The sequence below is a fragment of the Macrobrachium nipponense genome, chromosome 2 (genome assembly GCF_015104395.2).
Source record: "Macrobrachium nipponense isolate FS-2020 chromosome 2, ASM1510439v2, whole genome shotgun sequence".
Classification (NCBI taxonomy): domain Eukaryota; kingdom Metazoa; phylum Arthropoda; class Malacostraca; order Decapoda; family Palaemonidae; genus Macrobrachium; species Macrobrachium nipponense.
This window is the reverse complement of record NC_087201.1, coordinates 47,643,814-47,660,380: the sequence shown is the minus strand read 5'-3', so window position 1 is coordinate 47,660,380 and position 16,567 is coordinate 47,643,814. Positions and strand designations below refer to the sequence as shown.

The 16,567-nt window shown below is 35.1% G+C and overlaps 1 protein-coding gene across 1 annotated transcript in view; it reads left to right on the top strand.

Moving 5' to 3' along the window:
• Positions 1–16,567, top strand: part of LOC135220558 (target of rapamycin complex 2 subunit MAPKAP1-like) — a 290,454-nt gene that overhangs the window by 172,534 nt on the left and 101,353 nt on the right. The window contains exon 5 of the mRNA XM_064257774.1: positions 8,771–8,946. Coding sequence (XP_064113844.1) covers positions 8,771–8,946 — 176 coding nt within the window. The remainder of the gene's footprint in view (positions 1–8,770; positions 8,947–16,567) is intronic.

The window sequence follows — 16,567 nt, the reverse complement described above, 5'->3', positions numbered from 1 at the left end:
CGAAAGTGAAATCACTAACATGAATTTACGTTAATGAACGAAATCTATGTGAACGAACGAATTCCACTTGTGTACAATAACGCTGCCGAAACTAAATGGTCGAGGAACTCCCTTACGTAGATGCATGATGGGATAGATGCTGACCAATGGGGGAGCAGGATCTTCTGGCGGTAACTAGCATCCGGAACCAATGGGAGAGCGGGAGGATGGTGGTGAGTCTACTGAGTAGGCAGCGCTCGAGTTTTAAAATTATTCTCGGCGGCCCTGGCAAATCTCGGACTTTACAGCATACCCTTTCGCAACCTGAATTATTTTCGTACACAGGAGCAAAAAAATATTCATCTTTGCCTTCGTAATCTGGGTTTTTCGTACATAGGGCCTTTTGCACGTAGGGGTACAATATAGTATATATATGTATTTATGTATGTACGTATTTATGTATGTATGTATGTATGTATATATGTATGTATGCATGTATGTATGTGTGATAATTTTAGTATTTGGAAACAAGTGTAATCTCTCTGAAATAGATGAAAATGAGTTACATGGCAACATCTGTGTTATTGAGTGTGTCGATTCTAGTGGAAGAGAAATTAGGGTACGTCATTTCACCTTGCGCTTCTTGGCAGTAATCATCAAATATGTTGTATGCTGTGATGCTTGTTTATTACAATGATATGTGAAAAAAAACATGTAACCAAGAAACCATTTTTTTAGACACAAATGTGAAAATGTAATTTTGTTTTTCTGTAGTTCCACATTGGACGAGTTGATTTCGCGCTTGGCTACCAATCCGGTGGTCCAAAGTTCGATTCTCAGCTCGGCCAATGCAGAACCAGAGGAATTTATATCTGGTGATAGAAATTTATTTCCCAATACATATAATGTGGTTCGGAACCCCCAATAAGCTGTAGGTCCCGTTGCTAGCTATCCAATTGGTTCCTAGTTACGTAAAAATATCTAATCCTTCAGGTCAGCCCTAGGAGAGCTGTTAATCATCTCAGTGGTCTGGTAAAACTAAGATATTCTTGTTTTTCTGTGCTTCTCTTTTGTCTACTTTCTCTGGAGATACTTCAGTAAAAAGTTCATACATGAAGAAGAATGAATAGTAAACTAGCTACGTAAAGTATGACTCATTTGCTTTAGTATATTTATTTCGTTACTGAAAAAATTGGTTTGGTAGCCAACACAGTGTTTACGTTTGGTTAAGCTTCTCAGTAAAGAAGGGGTTAAGCACATCTCTAAGACCAGGTTAGATTCAAGCTTGGCCAATGAAAAACAAAAAAGAAAGACATCAATGGTAAGTAGAAGATATTCATATGCACATGGTATAAGAAAAAAATTCTAAAATATTTTCTGTACCTTTAATGAGAAGTTAAAATTTTCTGTACCTTCAATGGGAAGTTAAAAGTGCATATATCCAAACCTGTGTGGGGTCTCTTTTCCAAAAGACAGTCGAAAAAATATGCTAATTTTACCAAGTTATAAATTTTTTCCAATAAGTTTTTATTTTGTAAAATTAGAATTATAGCTCACCCAGTAGCATAACAGATAAGAATTAAAATCAGTATGAAATTCTGAGTACGGTATACTATTTTATATAAACAACTTACCAAGTAATAACATTAGCTAGTTTCACTCTCTGTTGACAGCTAGAATTTTTGAAATTCACAGTAGTGCTATTTTATTTTAGCTAGGTGATTAACCCCCCCCCCCCCCCCACCCACTTTTGGGGTAGAGAGGAACCAACTCAGGAAGGAGTGCAGTTGTTTCTGTTGGCTGATGACTATAAGAGTGATTAGCAGCAGCTGGATTTTTGGGATTGTAGAACTCAGTTGATTATTCCTGACAATTGGTGAAGTACTCTTGCTTTTGGTAGCCGATTTGTCACAATTTAGATAGTGCAGAAAATTAGATTACCAATTTTGACTTTACTTTTCAAGACTTTGACTTTAGACTTTGTTTACCTTAGTATTGCTAGCGATGTCTGTTACTAGTTCTCAAAGTGCTAGGTATTGCAGCAAAGGCTGCAATACATGCTAGCTTAATTAAAACTACCTATGACCTGCATTCCATTTGCTCTAGTTGTCGGGTTATAGTGTGTATGTAGGGAATGTGAACGTTGGGATGATAAGACGTAGAAGACTTTGAATAGTCATATGAAAAAGTTAGAAAGAGACAAGAAGAGGAGAGTGGCCTTTATGGCCAGGGATAAAAAGACCATAGCTAATCAGGTTATTGATATTCATGTCTTTTTCTGATTCTCCATCTGTTCCACCTTCCCACATCTCAAACTGTTCAACCTGATCCTCACCCTGGCTCCCTTGCACCCGAACCCAACCCTGTTGCCAGCCTCAAATTACGGGTAGGGGAAGAAGTTTCATTAATGTTGCAAGCCATGGAACAAGTAGGAGCTTCTGTTAAAAGTTCCAATGTATAAGGTAGGTAATAAAGGTGATGGTGTTGAGAGTGCAAGTGCTAGTGCGAGTGCAGTGGAGGAGGTGACTGCTTGTCCCACTGATTCTTCTATGCAAAGGTCCTTGGCATACTCCCCTAAGCCTGGAAGGAGTCATTCTGGTAACCCAAGGGAAGTCAGTGGGGTCTGCCCACGGGTAGTCGCCCGTTCAGTCGGTCCTGTTGTAGTATCCCAGGTCTTGACAGACCACCACTGGAAGGGCGTCTTTCAGGACGTGTCATTGTCTTTCCTTTAGTGTTTCGAGTTCTGAGGAACCAACCCCTAGGTGCCAGTGGCGCTTCGCTCATCAGTCTAGTTTTTCTTCTCGTTGACTGGATCCTTGACTGGATGGCTCAACTTCTCCCTCTCTCCAGCTAATGCTCTCCCTGCGGCAATTTCAAGTGTACCCTTGTTGCCTTCCTTTTCTTCCATTGATGGTCGATGGAAGTATCGGGAGTCCCACAGGATGATGTTATGTTTAATGTGGCCCCCTCTCCCTTGGGTTCTAATACTCTTCCTGAGAGGGAGGAGGCTACGCCATCCAATTTCTTAGTTCAAGGTTCGGATTCATCCAAGATGGCAGCTGTTTGGGCGTTGCTTGGTCTACGGGGTTCACCCTCCTTGGATGGCCTGTTGTCGCATTGGGGTGAGCATTTATCTTGCATAGACCTGGCATATAATGAAGAAACAGACCAAATACACACTGGTGTCACATCTGTGTGAATAGAATATGGAAAAACTGTCATTGTATTTGCAGTCCTGAGTGTTTTATATTCTATTTCTCTGTCAACAAGCACTAGTAGTATCACTGAGACTAACTACATATAAGAGAATTCTTTGACACTGAATGATCTATCTTAGGGAACCCTTGGGGGGGACCACGAGTGTAAAATACCTTTGAGGTGAAAACCTGACATTTTGTTTATTATTAAACTATGTAATTAAATTTTACTATAATACATTAATTAAGGTGGCAATTATTTATTAAACTAATTGAGTTTTACAATAATGAATTAATTTTGGAAGTAGTAATCTGTTAAGCTAATTGAATGTTACTGTAATGACTTAATTTAAAGGAACAATAATAACTGGATTTTATAATACTAATGAATTAGTATAACTGAAGGAGCAATGATCAGTTAAAATGCATTAATTTAACTTTGCAACAATACGTACTGATATAATTTGTATTTTAAAAAATAGCACTACCCAATAGTATATCTTACATATGTATAGTACCTACCATGGATTAGTTTAACTAGTTCAGTTCACACAGTATCCTTGCTTACATATATTGCCATTTATACAGTACCTCTACAGTAGGCCTTTAGTTATCAGTTTCATATTATATCTTTAACTCGACATTATTTAGAGAGTCCCCAGCACCTCAGTTTGTATGGACAAAGAATGACACATTCTCTTTAAATAAATTATTTTTTAAGTGGACATTTGACAATGTAAAGTAGGTACACTTGGAGAGGAAAGTTAATATACAGTTTTTTTAAATCTTTGGATATATATTGTTCAATAATGCCACACCTGGCAACTCTAGAAAGGGGGCGGAGCTTCAAAATCATAGCGTTTGTTTCTTTTTAGATTTCCATTAACTTTACACCATCAAGATTCTGTAGAGGTCCTATGATTATTTACAGGCTCCATATTATTCATTAATGATGGTTTGGTAATGTCAGTTCAGGGTAGAATATCAATCATCTTTTTTTAAAACCTACTGTGAAACCTTATTTATAATTAATGTTTGACAATAAACTGACGTAAAATTCATACGTAATTAAAGACGGATCTTAAACAATGAAAGAAAGTGTTTTAAAATTTGGGCAGTGCTTGCGGAAATTGTGAGGAACTATACAGTAAAGAATGAAATACTATGACGATAGAGAGAGAGTGCGCAAGCATAGGCCTATCGATAGAGATACTTAATTCATTATATGTATTTACTTTGAGAGATTAAGTGATAATATTTTTTCAAATTTTCGAAAGGAGAGAGAGAGAGAGAGAGAGAGAGAGAGAGAGAGAGAGAGAGAGAGAGAGAGAGACTTAATTCATTATATTTACTTTGAGAGATCGAGTGGGAAACAGGGTGATATGATTGTGCTGCATTATGCTAGATAAAATTTGAAGGATCATAATATTCAAGTTAATTCCCTAAGAAATTCATATCCTAATCTTGATTTCATTCGACAGCTGTAACATTCAAAGATTGTAAAAAGACGTGGAAAATTTTAGACACAGGCTGCTGTCATTCTTGCTCTCTTGATATAGTCTGTACTTTTGAAAATCAGGTTTCATCCACATATCATTCACGAAAAAAGCTGTGTTAAGTAAAAGTATTTATTACCACAAATAGTAACTCTATATGTATTGCACACGCAATTAAAGTTTTATATGGTGCAAAAAATGCTGATGTGTTGGGAGAATTTCAGCCTCGCAGCAAAGAAATGCAGTCGTGTAGGGCTGTATGCTACTATGAACTGCTATGTAATGGGAGCATATAGCCAGAAAATCTTTTAGCTGACATGCTACTTTAACTTTGATAAAGATTTATGTTTAAAGACAGTAGCTTTGTAAACAGTAACTAGCATTTGCTCCATGTCAATGTCAAAGTAATCAAAGTGTGAAATCCGTTACATAAGCCAGTATCCAGTGACTTGCGCTTTCCTGCTTGAAGTTCTAGGGCTCCTCCTCACATCATAGAAAATGCTCTTGCAGATGCAACTAGATTTGCTCAACCTACCTTAGCCATTGCAACATTGACTGCCATTGATGTCAGCTAACTTTAATCTCTCTGGAATAAAAACATGAGTTTGTAGAAACTAAAATACAGTGGAACCTTGACATACGAAAGTCCCTACTTACGAAAAATCCAAGTTACGAAAGCAAAGACGGAAGATTGTTTTGCTTCTGTATACCAAAATAATTCAGGTTGCGAAAGGGTAAAGTCCGAGATTCGCCCAGACCACCGAGAAGAATTTTAAAACTCACGCGCCGCCAACTGAGTAGACTCGCCACCATCCTTCCGCTCTCCCATTGGTTCCTGATGCTAGTCACCGCTGTAGTATCCTGCTCTCCTATTGGTCAGCATCATGCCTCTATGTAAAGGCATTCCTTGACCATTTTTTGCGGCTATTGTTAACACTGGAATTCGTTCGTTCACATATAGTACTATTTAGTTTGTTAATGTAAATTCTTGTTAGTGATTCGCTTTCGTTGTACTGTAAGTTACTTTATCGTGTTGTGTGTGAACTTAATTACTTATGTTATTAGCCATGGGTCCCAAGAATGTTGCTGAAGTTCACGGAAAGAAGAGGATGCTTTCTATGGAGAATGAAGATGGAGATAATCAAGAAGTGTTAATGTTTTCTGCCATTTGTTAATGTGTTTCGTAAAGTTTAGTATTAATGTTTTCTGCCATTTTTTAATGTGTTTCATAAAGTTAAGTGTTCATGTTTTCTGCTATTTGTCCTCCTCTGTCACCACTTTCAGAGATTGCCTCACTCGAAAGGTAAGGTTCCACATTTTACTACATATGTATGTAAAGTATTTCTTGTACCCTGTACACTAATACACTTTATGTACAGGTATGTACTACAATAAACGTTGTTAGATATTGAATGGTCCAAATTGTTTTATTTCATTGTTTATTGGTCAATTTAGCTTTATTATAAAATTTACTGTGGTGTTTTTGTAGGGCTTGGAACGAATTAGGCAATTTACATGTAAAGCATAGTTCAAGTTACAAAAAAATCAGGTTACAAAGGCCGCTTCGGAATGGATTAATTTTGTATCCTGAGGCACTACTGTCATTGCATTCACCACTTACGATAATGCAATAATATCCCCTTTCATGAAGGAAAACGAGTAAATATTGTTGTCGTGATACATAGTACTACAATCAGAAATTCACATTCTAACTACCAGATCTCTATGAATAAATACATCTGAGGAATTCCAATTACTTCGGACATATATCATGTTTTTAAGTATCTGAATGGTTTTATTTTGCAGTTTTAAGGTATGTAATATAATTTGCAGTTTATTTTCATATTCAAGAGTAAATTTAGCAATATGTCTTCAGTAAAAACAGATGGGAAATTCGATGAACGAAAGCTAACGAAAACTGTATCTTCACTTTCCTTGTCAAGTGTACAATACATATTGTAAATTTATTGTACATTTTAGGTAGCATGTACTGGTTAACACATAATAAAAAATAACCGCACATACTTTATTTGGAAAACCAAAAAAATATAGTTTTTACTTTTTTTTTTTTTTTTTTTTTTTTTTTTTTTTTTTTTTTTTTGTGCTGGACTCTGTGATGCATCGAGTCTGTAATAAAATCTGATTAGTTTAAATACCAATGTATATATTTATAATTAAAATTAATTCTGTTGGTTTTAATTTTATTTGCATGCAACCGTCTTGTTTGCAAAAATCTCTGATACCTACTGAGACCATTGTTCAGTGTGAAGCCTTTGCAAGATAATAAAAGATAAATACATATAGCAATTAACTAAGTTTATTACAGAAAGGAAAGAAGCTTTGTTTTTATATAGTAGTACAGTGCTTCTCAGTCATCATTCTGATCCATTCTTCCCACTTTTAAACATTTGTACAATTTCTTCATCTGATTCTGCTGTCAATGCTAAATCATCTGCATGTAGTACCTCCCAGGGGGCCTCATTTCTTCACTTCTTAGTAGCAGTCTTTTCTATTGCATGTGTAACCAGTTTATTTTGTATATTGATCTATAATACACACCAGGTCTAGTGTTATGGTACAATAATGGCACTGGTTTAAGGAATTTTTCCTGTACCAGCTGTTGTAATGTCTATCTGCTGTATGAGATTAGAGTATGAAATAAAAAAAATACAAAAAGAAGTTTCATGAAGTTAAGTTTATACAATCTATCACATTTTCAATCCTTCCAATTTTAACATTCATAAGACAGCGTAATTTAATAGACAGAATATGAAAACAAATAAGTAAATAATGAAAATACAAAAGCTCATAGGGCATTTAATTATTTAGAATAAATAAAATTTTAAAATATTTAAATCTGAATTTGAATTGCAGTGTTTTTATCTTTTTATTTTAATATTTATTTTTTAAAAGAAATATTTTTGTGTATGAAAAAGAGGAAATGTATTTAATGTGTACTTATGTTCCAGTGTGAATCCTTACCTTATACAGTCTCTTTGAAATTTCATTTTAGTTAATTATTACGCAAATGAGCTATTTGGTCCCAGTCCTAGGCGTGAGGCTTAGACCTGGTACATATCATCCCAATCCTTTGGGGCAGCCCTATTAGAGCTGATAGTCAGCTCAGTGGTCTGGTTAAACTATCTTAATAATAATAATAGATGGCCACCTGCTGGGTTGTATCATGAATCATCTCTGTTAACTGTTATTCTAGTCACCTGCTCACAGTTTAAACTTCATTAAAAAAAGGACATGCTGAAGCTGCTACACGTACAAAATTGAATCATCTATCTGTGAAATGATGGTGAAAAAAGATAAAGTAATTCCATGATTGTATTGGTTATACATATTCCTAAAAGTATTTATTATATATCAGAAGCAAGGAAACTAATAAACAACAAATGGGGAGGATTGACAAACATGCAGTAACAATGCCACATATGAAAATGTACTGCTAAAGTTACATCCCAGTATGTAATAAATATTCTGCAAAGATGGTACGAAGCATTAAATTTGTGGCTGGAAGAATCGGATGGAAAAATACCTTTCTCCAAAGATTCACTGAAATGAGTGCTTCAGAGCCATTCATTATAATTAAGGGATGATTGCATAAATTTCAGTTTGTGTGAACTTGAAAATTTTAAACTTCTTGCATATTTCAGTGGTGTTACAGGAATTATTGTATGGATGAAATTGTTTTATCATGGAATTAGCAGAATTGTTGCAAATTTTAATACATACTTTTGTTTATGCAGCTGAAGCTAGATTCATGTACGTATTGTGGTTGGGTTTGTTTAAATCATTGGTTTTCAAACTATGGAATGCCACCCAGGGACACAAGATCAATTTTGATGGGTTGCAGGGGCACCTGAAAATTATCACATTATTTTTTTTTTTTTTCCAAAATAAATAAATTTTCTTTCTCTTTACTTTACTCTGGGTCGCGAAGGATTGAAATGTTCAAAATAGGGTCACTCGTGAAAAAGTTTGAGAATCATTGGTCTAAATGAATGCTGAGTTATGTATTTTTTCTAGGTTGGACCAGCTTTTGCTCTTTGTGCGAAAGATGGAAGACATAATTTTACCTTTCTTTTACAGACTCACACTAACGTTCAGTCACGTCGCATCAGCATTTACCCTCTGATTGGGGAGAATCCCACTCCTACTTACCCAATGGTTGTCTCAATTGTGAACTGCAGTCAGGCACGGATTGTTGATCTCATTGGCCTTACGTGTTGGCTTTATACCAAAGAAAATAGGGAACCGTCTCTAAAGTAAGTTCCTTTTTGATGCAGACCTTTTGGTTAGTGTACATATGTTATAGGGAAACCCATAAGTCATTATAAGTCTTAATCCTTGTAAAATGTATCCAGCTACACTGACTGGAAGAACTGAAAGGAAAAAAAGGTTCCACTGTACATTGCTCTCCATGGAGCCCCGATTGAATCTGATGTGTCCTGTGCCTCCACAGTGTACACAGAGTTCTTCAGTTTTTATGAATTTTTATCCATATTTTTTATTATGTGATTTTTAAGTTCACATTTGCTGAAGATTTCGTGCTTTTTCCCTAATAATGGGTTTAAGGATTGATGGTTATTTACCTCTTTGTGCCTCTTTTCTTTTGTATCATTTTGTATCCTATCTTGGCTTATGTAGACGTAACAGTTCCCCTTGCTTACCCCATATTGGAGATTTTTATTACCCCACATTATTCAGTAATGTGCAGTATCTCCAGCTAGCTTTAGTGTATTTTAAGCTTGAAGTTCTTTGCATGTTTACATATGATACTGGACTTATTCCTGAGTATGGATTTTCAGTGAATATTCTTTTTATGGTAACAGTTGCCTGGCACTCTGTGCTTGTCTTTATATATTCCTCTTTGTGTTTGAATTAATGCCTTATATTTTGTAATAACTATTGTGGACGAATTCCCCTGATCCGAATCCATTTACAAGGTATAGTGGGCTTAGGGATTACTGCAGGTAGTGTATGCTCTTTGCACCTACTCTCTGCTGTGGATTCAGCCAAACATTGGCACCTGTAAGTCTTTTACTTCTGTAAATTTTTCCCTCCCTTTCTCCCTCTATCATTGAAGACCTTTGCATGGTATTGAAATCACTGCTCTTGTAACTTTGTTGGGAAGTGGAGTTGTACAGAAATCTGAGATGGTCACATTATAAGAAATTTTTATGTTAAACCATGCCTTCAGTGCTGGTTCCAATCTAGCAACACTGTTAACTGGATTTTTGGCGCTGGTAAGCAGTTTATCGGCATGTGTAAGTGGTTTATCAACGCCAATCTCCAGTTAGCTGTGTCCATATCTGGTTAACAGCGCCGTTAATCGGTTTACAGCAGGGGTCCTGGGACTACCTGTATTGTGGATCTGATGAATGTACTACAAAATGGAAGTGCAGTGAGCCACAGTATGTAACTTGTGGACAAGATCATCATGCAAGGTCTAAAGAATGCATGTAATATATACAGGCTGTCCCTGGATTACAGTCAGTAAATGCCGCAACTTGGAACATCATGATATAAAAACAGGTTTTTGAGGGCTTTCCTTGTAATAAACTGGATTCTCACCTACTCATACACTGTAGTGAAACCCTCCTGGTGACTGCAACTCCCGTAACTTTGGGAATATCCGCCGTAACCTGGAACCAATATTTTTTATGAATGTATTTGAAAATCTGTGTAAGAGCGGACTGCTGGTAGTCTGAGCCACTGTAGCCCAGGGACTACCTGTATATAAACAGTGGCTCTGTTAGGTATGTTATGGCACTGTTGCTGTATAATCAGCACCTTATGGTGCCGATAACCGAAACTTAGCCTGTTATAGCACCATAAATCACTGATTTTATGGCGGCTAGGCAAGCGCCATAAAACCGGATCGCCATCAATAGAGATCCGCTAACCGGAGACTGCCTTTAACAGCATAGGAAAATAAACCACAAGAAAATAGTACTTTTTAGAGAGAAACTGAAATGGTGTAGAATCAAAAATGGGTGCAAACGATGAGTAATATTTTTTCAATTTCATTTGAAATGTTAATGGAAGTAAGAACACAAGAAGATACTACTGCAGAAGTAACAGAGTAAAGTTATGGTGGACCGGAAATTAAAGATAAAAGAGACCTTTGGAGTGAACACCACCCAAAAATGAGGAAATCATCTATAGTGAGAGATACATCAGTTAAACCAAAGACAACTAATATGGAGCAGGAAAAATAAAACTAAGTTAATATACCTTTATCTCAAATAATAGTGAAACCAATGGAAGCAGATATTGAAAACAGTAAAGAAGTCGAAGAGAACCATACCATAGATAACAGTGATTATGTTGAGGGAGAAGAGATTACTCCATCACGAATAATAGGTGTAATAGGAGTAAGTGAAGGAAAAAATATATTACATGATAACAAATGTGGATGTAATGAATGCTTCATTGAATTGTGCAATAAAACAAAATTACAAGAAAAAATAGTTTAACTAACATTATAAGAGATTTTCTAAAATATGAAAAAAAAATAGTGTTACCCCACTTCGCGCTTCATTTTGTCACGGATTTTTGTGGAACATATTTTTCACTTTTCTGCAGGGAATTTCACCAATTCACTCATATTTCTATGGGCCACATCTCTAAAATTATCACCAATTCGATTTTATTATATTGAATTAGGCAGTGAACTGTTAAAATGGGTAGTTATAAGCATTTTAGCTTCAAGGGTACATTGTATTTGGCAGTTATAAGTATTTTTAGATGGCTTTTGCATTTCCTCGGTGGGTTCTGGAACCTATCCCTTCGAAAAAGTGGTGTAGCATTGTACTGATCTGAACCCCACATAAAAGGCTGTGCATATGCATTGAAAGCTTAAAATTACAAATACAGACATATAAATGTTGTGATTAAATAAAAAAAAATCCAAGTTGATAATACAAAAAAAATATTTTCAGTAGCTATATTATACGATGGTCAGTCAAAAATGTGGCCCCCAGTCTCCTTACACTGTTGACACATTTCCATTTCTCAAAGGTAACACAGATCAGGGATACCCTTTCCTTTTGACCTTGACCTGTTATAATCTGTTCTGGTACAGTCATCTCTCAATTAACACGTTTTTGATTTAACATAAGCTAGAAAATATTGAAAAATTAAAAAAAAACACAAAAATTTCAATTTAACACAAATTGGGGCCTAAGAGTTGTTTTCAAATCGTCTGCACGTCAGTGCTGCAGACGACAGCCATCGACATAAACAAAGACATAGCACAGTATGTATTTGTTTATTAACCCTTAAACGCCGAAGCGGTAAAAAAAAAATGTCTCCCGTGTGCCGGAGGTGTTTCAGAGTGAGCGCGGAAGCAGAAAAAATATTTTTTTCAAAAAATCACAGCGCGCTTAGTTTTCAAGATTAAGAGTTCATTTTTGGCTCCCTTTTTTTGTCATTGGCTGAAGTTTAGTATGCAACCATCAAAAATGAAAAAAATTATCATTATCATATATAAATAATGCAATATATGATAGCGCAAAAACAAAATTTCATATATAATTGTATTCAAATCGCGCTGTGTGCAAAACGGCTAAAGGTAACAAGTTACTTTTTTTTCGTTGTAATGTACACTAAATTACGATCATTTTGGTATATAACACATTGTAAAAGGATACAAGCAAAACAGAGAAAATATTATCACAAAATAATGCATGAATTCGTAACGCGTGGATGTAAACAAATATTTTTTTCAAAAATTCACAATAAATCTAAATATTGTCCTAGAGACTTCCAATTTCTTTCAAAATGAAGACAAATGATTGAATATTACTATACTGTAAGAGTATTAGCTTGCAAATGCAGTTTTCGACCATATCTAACGAGTTAAAGTTGACCGAATGTCGAATTTTTTTATATATATATTTTTTATATGCAATTATTTTGGAAATAAGAAAAGCTACAACCTTCAAATATTTTTCGTTTTATTTTACATGAAATTGCGCACATTTTCATTTATAAAACTCTATGAAATGCCTAATATGAAACGGAGCAAATATTCCGAGAATGGGACGTACGCATTTCGAAGATTTGTGGCGGAGAATCCGCGCGCGGAGGGAAGAAAGTTTTTTTTTTTTAATTCACCATAAATCTAAATATTGTGCTAGAGACTTCCACTTTGTTTCAAGATGAAGATAAATGACTGAATATTACTAGACTGTAAGAGTTTTAGCTTACAATTGCGTTTTTTAACCATTTCAGTAGAGTCAAAGTTGACCGAACGTGGTTTTTTTTCTATTTATCGTGATTTATATGCAAATATTTCAAAAATGAGAAAAGCTACAACCTTCAATTATTGTTTGTTGTATTCTACATAAAATTGCGCACATTTTCATATATAAAACTTTATGTAACGGCTCATTTAAAACGGTGCAAACATTACCACAATTGCATGTATGATTTTTTCGGAAGAGTTACCGCGCGGACGTAAAGAAAAAAAATGTTTTTTTCATAAATTCACCATAAATCAAAATATTGTGCTAGAGACTTCCAATTTGTTGCAAAATGAAGGTAAAGGCTTGAATATTACTAGAATATAAGCGTTTTAGCCTACAATTGCGTTTTTCGACCATTTCAGTAGAGTCAAAGTTGACCGAAGGTTGAAAATTTTTCACTTATCATTTTTTATATGAAAATATTTCAAAATTGATAAAATCTACAACCATGGGTTGTTTTTAGTTGTATTGTGCATGAAATTGCGCACATTTCCATATATAAAACTTTATGTAACGGCTAATATTAAAATGGTGCAAACATTACCACAATCGCGTGTATGATTTTTTTCGGAAGAGTTACCGCGCGGACGTAAGGAAAAAGTTTTTTCATAAATTCACCATAAATCGAAATATTGTGCTAGAGACTTCCAATTAGTTGCAAAATTGTGGGAAATGATTGAATATTACTAAAATATAAGAGTTTTAGCTTACAATTGCGTTTTTTGACCATTTCGGTAGAGTCAAAGTTGACCGAAGGTTGGAATTTTGGCACTTATCGTTATTTATATGAAAATATCTCAAAACTGATAAAAGCTACAATCATGAGTATTTTTTTGTTGTATTTTACATAAAAATGCGCACATTTTCATATATAATACTCCATGTAACGGCTAGTTTAAAATGGTACAAAAATTATGTCAAAGTGACGAAATAATTTCCGAGATGTGTCACAGATACTTTTTAGTGCGGTAAGAAAGAAATTCGCGCTTGCGCGCCTGCGTAACGATTGTAAACAAAACAACACCTTGATCTGTGAACTCCCAGCATCCCCCAAGGCGCGTGATTCAAAAATTTTCGGCTGGTAGGCCTATAAGTATTTTTCCGCAAATTTCAAATAAAAAATTTTTTGAGTCGACCACTCAACGTTTAATACGTGTATTCGGCGTTTAAGGGTTAATAAAGCAAAAAACAAAATTTTACACGAAACTAGAATCGGCTTCGTGCTGACAGCATAATTGAGCGATGTCTTGCTGCTGATGGCTACATATAATTACACGCCTGACGAATAATATGCATCTTTTCCTTGAATCTTTTAAAAAGTTTTTACAGTACATTACTTCACTGTATCTAATAATATTGTATGTATTCTCATATTATTGCGCTATAAAATAATAACATAGTGGTCAGTGTTTTGGTTTGGAAATCAGCTGATGGCAAATACGAGTTTATTTCTCTGTATGTGCGAATTTTCTTGCTTCTAATTAGCATAAACGATTATCTAGATACTTTACTTATATTAGATAAGGTCATTTTTTCCTATGTGATGAATTTTTAAGTTGAAATATGGCTTGAATAAATCTCGTTGTGAACTAAATTATTTTGTTTGTTAACAGATTGCGTTGGGAGCATGTTTATTGCGTAAAAAAAATAGACGTGATTCTGTTCTCTATTTTCACTTTATTTATTTACCTTTTATTGGCATGAAATCAACAGTAAAATTTGTAGTTTCAAGCCCAGTAGTTTTGATTAAAATGATTTTCTCTCAATTTTATCTGCAGTTGTGTTTGATGGCATAACTTTAGTGGAGTTTTATCCATGTTGCCAATGCACGTTAACAGTCATTAGCAGCTTGAACAGTTTTCTCAATGTCAGCTACAACTTGGTTTAAATTTAACAGCATATTTTCTTGCTGATCCTCTGATCTATAGCAACTAAAGTTATTACATAAAAATATATCAGTCCTATTTTACATAACGTCATTTATAACGTAACTACGGCAATTGTTTATTATCGTACGGTGGTTGAAATATGCCAAACAGATGGTGCTGTTATCCAATTCAGTTGTACTTAGCAAAAAAGCACAGAGTTCCCCAAGTCCAAGAACGTAACCCCCCTTATTCCTGTTATTTCACATGGGAAAAATATGTTTAAATAATGCGTTTTTAATTAATGCAAGCTCTCCAGGAACGTAACCCTCGCTTTAACTGAGAGGCGACTGTATATGATTTTCCTTTTCTTATAAACAATAGAGTACAGATATCAATTCTTTTTGAAATAATGAGTTATTATTATACATGTGGACATGTGAGCAAATATTAAATCAGACTTAAATATTAACCAATGCCAGTTACTCTCTCTCTCTCTCTCTCTCTCTCTCTCTCTCTCTCTCTCTCTCTCTCACTCACGATGGACCACCTTGGCATGGTGTGGGGCTCTTGAATCCATGGAATTTGTTCCTGGGTTTGAATTCAAAAGTCCTTTATATATTTTTAAAAACACTCATTTGGGTTAAATTTGTGACATTTTCCATTTTAGTCCAATTTGTTGAACCTGATAAATAGGAAAAGGTACCATAGCTGGGACTGAGTTTTAAATCTGAAGCTAAACAGTGGGAACTGTGGTAGGATCATCAACTACCAGATAATGTTTAAATCTCAGAGATACTACCAGACTGATAGCTCAAGGGCAGAACTGTTCTGCAGGTAGTCTGGTTCTGGTGATACAGCTCTCGGCATTCTATCCGGTTTGCCCATAATATGATTAGGGTTCGGATAATTATATTCTTGTAATACACTTAGTCCCAACAAGCAGGCTTGGCTTACACTTGCGCCATTAATTGTGTTGTGCCATTTTTTGAGGTTGAGTAGGGGACAGACATGTGGAAGTTGGGTCTTACTTGTCCCATTGGTGGAAGAATAAACTCCATGAAAGACCGATGATGTCTTTTTAATGTTTTCAGATGTATTTTTTATTTATTTTTATGATATTCTATCTTTGTGAATTGTAAGAATAAAGAATCAAGTACGTACCTCTGACTCACTGATGATACCATTTTGGCGCAGATGATGGCCGCTGCACTCTCCTCTGATAACTTTTTTTTTTTTGGAAAAGATTATGAAACCAAGTCTGATTACACTAAAACCTTATGGTCCAGCAGACAAAGGGAAATTGACCAGAAATGTATGTGGAATAAGACTAGGAATATTTGAAACCTCTTATGATAAGAATTTGACCTTTAATCAGGAAGATTGTAGTCATTATATTTTCAAAGGAAACAAAGACATAAAGTGTTGTGGCCAAAATGCCTAAGATGTCATCTGAAGGTTGAGGAAAACTGACAGTAGAATCGACCTCAGCCAAAGATAGTGAAAAATTAAAGAATTGTTGCTTCTGAGAAATAGACTGCTCAGTACATACTTCTTGGAATCACACCAAAAGAATTATACATGCATCTCAGTTGATTACCCAGTTGGAAGATAAACCTGTAGAAGAATTAAAAGATCAAGGTTTGATTAGAATTGAAATGATGAAGGTAGTGGTGCCTTAGTTCTACTGGTAAATGTGATAATTACATTTAATTTAACCTGCTTACCAAATGTAGTAAAAGCAGCATGGTAAAGTGTTAAGGTTGAAC